Source organism: Impatiens glandulifera, chromosome 3, assembly GCF_907164915.1.
Source record: "Impatiens glandulifera chromosome 3, dImpGla2.1, whole genome shotgun sequence".
Lineage (NCBI taxonomy): Eukaryota > Viridiplantae > Streptophyta > Magnoliopsida > Ericales > Balsaminaceae > Impatiens > Impatiens glandulifera.
In genome coordinates this window covers 40,698,601-40,706,963 of record NC_061864.1, presented here as the reverse complement: position 1 = coordinate 40,706,963, position 8,363 = coordinate 40,698,601, and the positions used below count along the sequence as shown (strand labels likewise).

Sequence of the window (8,363 nt, the reverse complement as noted above, 5' to 3'; positions counted from 1 at the left end):
ACTGATAGCATAAATGTTACCTTAGATTTTTTTTATGTTAAGCATCATTATATATTCAATTTGTGGGTGAGAAGATATATACACCAAATGCAAATTTGAAAAAATTAAAATAAATATATGGTTATCAAACAAGTTCATTCACAATAGGATTTTCTAGTACAACGTATTGTATTGTATTTTATTATGGAATTAGGAGAGATAGAACTTGAAACAACTCTTTTTCTTAAGGAAATGAGGGCTAATCATTGATATATCATATTGTAATTTGTGACATAATAATATTATTATTATTATTATTGGTGAATTATAGCAAAATAAGTTTCATTATTACAATTTGGAACTAGAGATCAATGGGGATCACTATAGGTGAGGTGCCTTTAGCAACATAGAACTCTCTAGAAACTTTCCCAAAATGTCCTAAAATTTCAACTTCATACTTCCCTTGGAATCCTCTAAACTCAAAATGCCCTTCCTCGTCAACATGGCCATTAGCCATCGAGAGCCATTCTTGCTTTAGATCGATATACCTCTTCCCAGCTTCGTTAATTTCACCTTCAGCATTCACCAAATGAGCATTTTCTCGGCTCATGAACAACTCCCAAAATCCCCACAACATTATACCATCAACAGCTGGATGAGCAAACATCTCACGTAGCATAACTTCCAAATCCTCGGCCCTAACATACTCATTGCTCGATGAAACGTCCACCTCAGTAAACCATATTGGAAGCCCGAGAACCCCTAACTTATCAATAGCAGAACAAATAATCGGCCCAATCGGATTATCTATATGTCCTTGAATCCCAATCCCTCCAATTGGCGCCCCTTGTTCTTGGAGATCGAGGATATGATGGATGTACTGTTCGGGAGAGGATTTCAAGTCGCACCTGTCTTCTACATGGTAATCGTTCACAAACAGAATTGGAGATGAGTCCAATTTGTGCGCGGTTTTGAACATGTTTGCCCGAATATCTTTACCGAGCCGGTCTTGAAAAAATGAACCGTGAAGCATCTCATTGTTAACGTCGTAGTGCTGGAACTGGCCTTTGTATCGCGAAAGAAGGCTTGTGAGGCGGTTTTGAACTGCGGTTGTTAAGTCATTCTTGTTTAGGTCTTTCACCCATGATTGGATGGTTTCATCGACATCCCAGAATATGCAATGGCCTCTTGCTTTGATGTTGTGAGTATTGCAGAAGTTTAGGAGATCATCTGAGTCTTTATAGTTAAGTTTTCCTTTTTGCGGTTCGGTCCAGTACCATTTCAGTTCGTTTCCGAAGACTGCCCAGTTGAAATGTTTGACGAAGAAATCGACGAAGAAATTGTTATCTATGTTGCTTCTGCTCAAGCATGATCCGAAGGGAAAGGTGTTCTCTGTCTGTCTGACTTTCACAAACGTTCCAAATGGACAAATGGAGTCGGATCCAGTGAATTTCAATATCACATCACGTTTTCTTACCTGCAACAAATTATGAAAAGTGTGGCTAAAAGAGATGCATACATTTGGAATAAAAAAATTTAATTCAGTTACTAATTTGGGTATCTAATAAGTATATATTGTGGTTATTTGGGTTTTTCTGAAGATTATGAAATCAAAATTTTGATGAAAAATGAGATTTTTGGGTTAAATCATAGAGTTTTTTTTAAAAAAAATCTCAAATAACAACACATCAAACCAGGTCTAAGAGAGTTATTGTTTAGCTGTTAGATATATTTTCTCTAGGATGCAAGAGTGGGCCTATAGTCGCATGGTTTTTCTCTGAAAGCAATTTCTGGATCTGGGCCAGGCAGAAACAGCTTATGCTAGATACCTAAGGGAATCCCATCCAGAAATGATTCTGGATCATTAATTTGTTCAGGTTTTCTGATCGAGACTTTATCCCTTCAAAACTTTAAACGAAAACAACTTCACAAACAAAACTAAATGAAGATAATTCCAAGGGGGTTCACCTTATCAGTTTGTTCACGTAAATATTTGAACCTTTTTCGTCGATCAACAGGGAAAATTTGAAGGCCAGCAACCATAAGATCAACACCGGGTGCAGGACCTTGCACATAAACCATAACCTTGCCAGGCCGCTTCTCGATCCTAAAGGATCCACTGATCTCGTGCCACGTGTCATCAACAACTTCCACCTGGCCACAATAAATAGTAAAACAACCCGCTTAATTAAAAACTAGTATTTTGTCACAATTAATATCTCATTGGAAAATTGCCCAAGTAAAAATAAAAGTGATTTTTGTTTGTTTGTATTAAGTTATTCTTTTATCCTGATTAGATTAATGTTTGAATCATTATCCAGATTAGAGTCTAACTATAATTTATGCTATAAATGTTTTTCTCCATCATAATTAGTTTGTGAATCATATTATCAAATAATATTTTAGATCTATGAAAAAAATTGGTAACCAAACAGCCCAACATTTTGTAATAATTTTGCTGAAAAAGTGAGCTCGAAGGCAAAACATGTTATAGTACACTATTAGTAAAAATATGTTATAATACCTGACCGCCGTTAACCCATTGGTCATCCACTCCGAAAGCAACATTCACAGTCTGGGCCCCTCCGACGATTGAACTGACTCGGACCCATCCTGACACTTGGTATGTCAAATAAAGTGTGATTCTATCCGTGACTATCTGAGCAGGGCCCATCCAGTTCTGTGTCCGGTTAGTCGTCAGGACATAGTTTCCACTAAGTGGCTCATGAGGTCCAAGAGAGTCTTTAGCCATGGTAGGAAGTATAAGTGGTGAACCGGTTCCAACGCTTAGATTACAATTGCCAAGAGGAAACCAACCATTAGTCCCGTCAATGAATGCGCTGTTGGTTATGATATTGACACCCAAAGCTGAATTCTGAAGAGCACAAAATGTAAAAGCTTATTGTGTTTCCCGAAAATGAGAAAATTTTAGTTTTGAATCAACAAAACAATAAACCAACCTCAATTCGTGGAGGAAAATGGGGAAGAGCCTTTCTTGCATGTTTTACTACTAAACTATTTAGTAGAATATCAGTGCCTGGAGGTGGGCCTTCTAGATAAACAACCGCCTTCGATATTGCGCTATTCAGGACAAACTTCCCCTGCAACTGTACCCAATCTTTGTCCGTCGCTTGAATGCTTCACCATCAACCAGACTTTTCTTTTATTCTTAATAAAGATAATCAATCACGAAAAACACATATCTATAACTATAAATCAAACCGCTAAAATGGAAACCTTAAGAACCGATAAATCAAATAAATTTCCTTCTTTTCATTTTTATAGACCAGGTTTAATTACCACAGAATCTCACCAACATGATTTATCACTTCAATCAAGATGCTTTCAGTGAGAATTAAACATGAGATATCTATCTCTTACCACTTCTAGATAAATTTCCATATTAATTGTGTTTGCAAATGTTTTAAAAATCTCCTAGACCTTTTGAAGATATTAAAAATGAAAGCTTCAAGGTTTTTTGTACTCATTGGCAACAGATACAACAACCATATTTTTCCATTGCTTAGTCTCCATGACATGATGCATAGTATCTTAACCAACCTACATTTTATACTTGTCTTAATAAAAGGAACTATATATGTCTCTATATAGAGTCAAGAATCAATGTGGCCTTGATTGAAGTAGGTTATTTGAGATTAATCTCGTATAACCAAATAACCCACTGCCCAATCAATAATTTACTCATCAATCACATCATTCATTGAATGATGACTTTTAAAATACCCGATATTTTGTACCCAAAAAAATTATGCATTCGTTATAGATTTATATTATATCCCTAATGTCTTTTTACGAATATACCCAGATTTTCTGTAACCTGCATCAAACAACATTATTTGGAAATAATCACTTGGTTATTCAAATAACCCTAGATCAAACAAGGCCTATATGTGGGTTCGGTTAACGATTTTATAAATTAATTACAACCAGAGTTATGGTATGCAAGTTTCAATTAAGTTACAGTTTAAGTTAATCAAGTTGGATGGTGAATAATGAATGTGTAAGAATCCAACCAGTGTTATATTCTGCACTAGATCTTAATATGCTAAAAAATGTCACCAAATCTAACAAATTTGGGAAACATGAAATTTCGGTAAGAGGTAAGAGACTAACTTGGCAATGCCAATATACTCTTCACGGAGGTCTGGTGCCTGTACCCATAACGTAGCCCGTATCTCAGCACTGGACAAATTGTTCCCAAAAATACGAACTAGAGCAGTAACTTCATAAGCAAGTTTCCTCTGCACTCTTCCCGTTATCTCCTGTTGAATTCCATTCCATGTTTGTGTTCTTTCTGTGGAAGCCGCAAAGAATTTCCCAGTTTTGGGAACAATTTTCCCATTCGCCATGGAATCATGTTTAGCAATCTTACAGCTTCTTCCAGACCAATTATTGAGGCCATCATCAAACACTGGATTTAATATGATGTTACCCTCATCGTCCCTCACATAACCAGTGCTCTTCTTGACCTTATCCTTGCAAAACAATAAAAAGAAAATTTCAGTTACTTTTTTAAACAGTTTTCTTTTACATCCTAATGAGTAAATTTAAAGGATTAATCTGGTGGGTTTATATACTCACATCAAAGTCACTGGCAGTTGGACAGGAGATAACTACTGATTTTATGTGAAGATCAATACCAGGAGAAGGACCTTCTATGTAAAACACAATCCGATCAGGAAGATTTTCCAATGTAAATGTGCCTTCCAGCTTTCCCAACTGGTAATTTGTAACAGATGTTCTGCATATATCTCTTTCTGGTAAGCAGGTTTGTAAATGAATTATGTTACTCCACAGTTTCAAAAACTCAAATTTGAAAATCTTATTACTCGGCTTAAAACTTCAATATATATATATATATATATATATATATATATATATATATATATATATATATATATATATATATATATGTTTAAATTCTGTCACAATTGTTTAAACTATGATTGACTAAAGCTGAATTAAAATTTGAATTGGAATTCGTAGTCCAATTTCAATTATATTGATTTTTTAAGGACTTAAAAAGAGGAATTGAAAATAGAATTCCCTGATGGAACTAAAATGAGTATGATTTGTTTAGGTGCAATTTTACTCTAATAACTCATCCGCACTTCAAATTTCTGCATACTCTCACGAGATTCAAGCCGATGTCATAATTCCAACAATTTGTTAATTACATGAAAGTGAGTTCATACGTGTTAGATGCTTATCGGCAGCCAAAAGTGAATGGGAATAAATAATATAAACCTCTTTAGAATTACAAATCAATAATTTCTCCAAACATAAAAAATGAAATGTAATATAATATAATGTCAATTCTTATAGAAATAGAATTAAAATTCTAATTCCAATTCCAATTTAGCTCTTCCCAACATAGCCAGTGATAATGAGGCCAAAATACATGATTACATTCATTATATGTACAAGATATATTTAAAATATTCTAATTTAGTACAATAGAAGTTTTTCAAGTAAATTTGTTAATCAAATTGTGTTTTGCCATATTGTTTTTAGCCAAATAGTTAAGGTACGAGACTTAAAATCCATATTAAAAGTATGAAATTCTAATGTGAGATTTAAAAATCGTTACTCATTAGACTGTGCCATTTCAATGGCTAGATTTTTAAATAAGGTTTTGCCTAAAATTTGTCACGCAATAAACGAGTTTTGAACTTTAAATACTATAGTATTCTACTAAAACAGGTGCAAATAAGAACCATGGGAATGACATTAGGATGCATCACTATGTTACCTTGCAATGAACAAATAGCTTGTGGCTGAATCTTTATTCTCTAGTTTTAAAGTGGCCTGGACATCAACATATCCATGAAGAAGCCCCGACACACCAACATCAGCACAAACGGTATAGCTCCTTCCTTGAACAACTTTACCTGTGATTTCTTGTTCAAGGCCTTGCCAACATTCTTTGCGATTTGTTAAAACCGCGTAATTACCATTGCAGAATGCTGACAGCCCTTGACCGCAACTTGGCTCACCAGAAACAACGGAAGCCTCACAGGAATTTGCATGCCAAGAATCAAGCCCTTTAGAGAAATCATGGTTTACTATGATATTGGCTCGCGTTCCTTCTTCACGTTTGATCATAATACCTGTTGGTTTCTGTAGTTTGAGAGAGTGGAGAGAGAGATTAATCAGCTAAATAGCTGTTGAGTATATTTCCATGATACAGTAAGAATAAATGGATTATAAACACAACTGGAACCGAAACAGTAATGAAGCATAATGTAAATCTAGCTGTTAAAGGGGAATCATAACAGTCCTTTTAAGGCTGCATTAAAAGGGCCATTTATAATATAACAGTTTCTGCAGATAAAATTCAAATTCATGTCACAGCTGAATTATAGGGTTGTTTTGTTATCAAATTTTTTCACATTGATCATGATCTAAAATATCTACATTTGTTATGTTTGTGAAAAAGTCACAGTGACTAAAAAATAATCTGATCATCATTTTTAGTTTTGAAGTTTAGCGATTGACAATTGGGATCGTGATTGTGATAAAACACCTGTTTCTAAACAGAGTAAGAGCTTTCATGAGGTGATTGATGTGAAAATTCAACAATAAAAGTCTTCTCAGTTATCAAATTATTATCTGCACATTTGGTCTAACATTTCTCTCATTCACCAACTCTAAAATACACTACTGTAATTCCTGCCAACAGCTCAAAGGACAAATGGTCTATAGCCTATAGGCCTTTGTTGTTAGTGCTCAACATTAGCAACACTTCGCTTTTCATCTATTAACATGTAAAAATTTCACCAGTTTTAACTTTCAACCCCAAATCATTCAATAAACAATTTACAATTTTAAACTAACTGTACTCATATCCATTGACCAAGAAGAAAAGGACGCATACCTCAGAATGACTTTTGTTGTCATTGAAAGTTGATCGTTCCATCTTGGGCGGTTCAGATATCTGAAACATTACAACAAACAGCTTGAGTGCATTCCTTGTTAATGAAGTATAACACGGTTTTGAATCGTATGAATACATCAATATGCAGAAAATAATAACCAGAAAAAAATTGGGGAGTAATTGAACATAAACAGTGCCTGAATATCGTTGTGATCCTTCTTACGAAACTCGGAGACTCGAGCTTTGAAGCAGAAGCAAGCAGCTAACTTCTGCATTATATAGGAAATCTGATTCTCATTGCATCCGAAAATAGCGCAGGTCCATCCGATCTCACCAACCAAATGAGTTTTCTTCTGAGATTAGCGATTTCCTTTACTTTTGCCCCCTTTTTCCTGCCAGAGTAACTTTCAGTGAGAAAAAAAAACGTAGATACGTGATCAAAATATTAGATGAACATGAAAATTCGTTGACTTGCAGGATAGAGAAACGCATTAGCAGACGTATTAACTTGAATTGAAAATGAAGGCTGTATGCTGCTGAATATTTAGGTTTAGAGAGGGTTTAGGAAATGTTGATACCTTGCTTCGCTTCTAATGAAATCTTCAGGAATAGGCAAGTTTGATTCTTGAGAAATCAGCAGTCTGGGTATACAAATATGATGAAATGGCCTACTAATGGGACCCAGCTTCATATAGTTTGTAAAAAGGCTTTTTTTTGTCCTGCAAAAAATCCATAATACTTTTGGAGAGCTTAATTTATCGCTCAATTACGAGAAATGTCATTCACGCGAGAAATGTTATTCACGCGTTTTCATTTAAAACGTGTGAGTTCACAAACGCATTTTAAATGAAACGCATGAGTGACATTTCCCGTAAATGGAAAGTCGAGAAATGTCACTTACGCGTTTTATCTAAAACGCGTTTATGAACTCACGCGTTTTAAATGAAAATGCGTGAATGACATTTCTCGTCTTTCATCGTATATATAATTTTTTTTGCCCTAATTTAAAAAAAAAAAACCATTCACTAATATCGATTCTCTCACTTTTCACTTTGACTTCCAACTTCGTCTTTACAACTGTCGACTTTCCATTCCAACCTCGTTCAACATCATCGATCAACCTCGTTCAACATCATCGTTCGTCGCCCGTCCGTCTCTTCGATCATATATTCAGGTGAGTTTAGGGTTTAGGTTTAGGTTTATGTTTAATCTGTAATGTTCTCTTCAATCATATATTTTGTCGTTTATATTGATGGATATTGATGTATCCTTAGCTTTTAGGGTTCATGTATCTTTTATTCGTTTATGTGTGTATATGATGTTGTTGTTTATTCAGTGTTCTTCACTCACGAGTATTATATCAGTGTTCCTTATTCTGCATGCATGCATTTCTCGTTTATTCATTCACGAGCATTGTACCTATATGTTGCTTTCACGAGAGCATTGTACTTTGACGGACGATTTTCTAATAAGATTTGCAAATGAA

At 34.8% G+C, this 8,363-nt stretch overlaps 1 protein-coding gene across 2 annotated transcripts; it reads right to left on the bottom strand.

The window, feature by feature from the left end:
* Nucleotides 1–256: 256 nt before the first annotated feature.
* LOC124929165 (endo-1,4-beta-xylanase 3-like) lies at nucleotides 257–7,498 on the bottom strand. 2 transcript variants are annotated; one of them, XM_047469456.1, is made up of 10 exons: nucleotides 7,456–7,498; nucleotides 7,075–7,269; nucleotides 6,878–6,937; nucleotides 5,753–6,120; nucleotides 4,582–4,741; nucleotides 4,114–4,475; nucleotides 2,940–3,117; nucleotides 2,504–2,854; nucleotides 1,948–2,133; nucleotides 257–1,456 (listed from the first exon to the last, which is right to left on the bottom strand). In XM_047469456.1, exons 2-10 carry the CDS (start codon nucleotides 7,150–7,152, stop codon nucleotides 341–343), a joined length of 2,859 nt encoding a protein of 952 aa, XP_047325412.1. In that variant the 5' UTR covers nucleotides 7,153–7,269; nucleotides 7,456–7,498; the 3' UTR covers nucleotides 257–340. The 2 variants fall into 2 exon arrangements, with proteins under 2 accessions (XP_047325412.1, XP_047325413.1); XM_047469457.1 differs by having other exon boundaries at nucleotides 4,114–4,469.
* Between the last annotated feature and the right edge of the window lie 865 nt (nucleotides 7,499–8,363).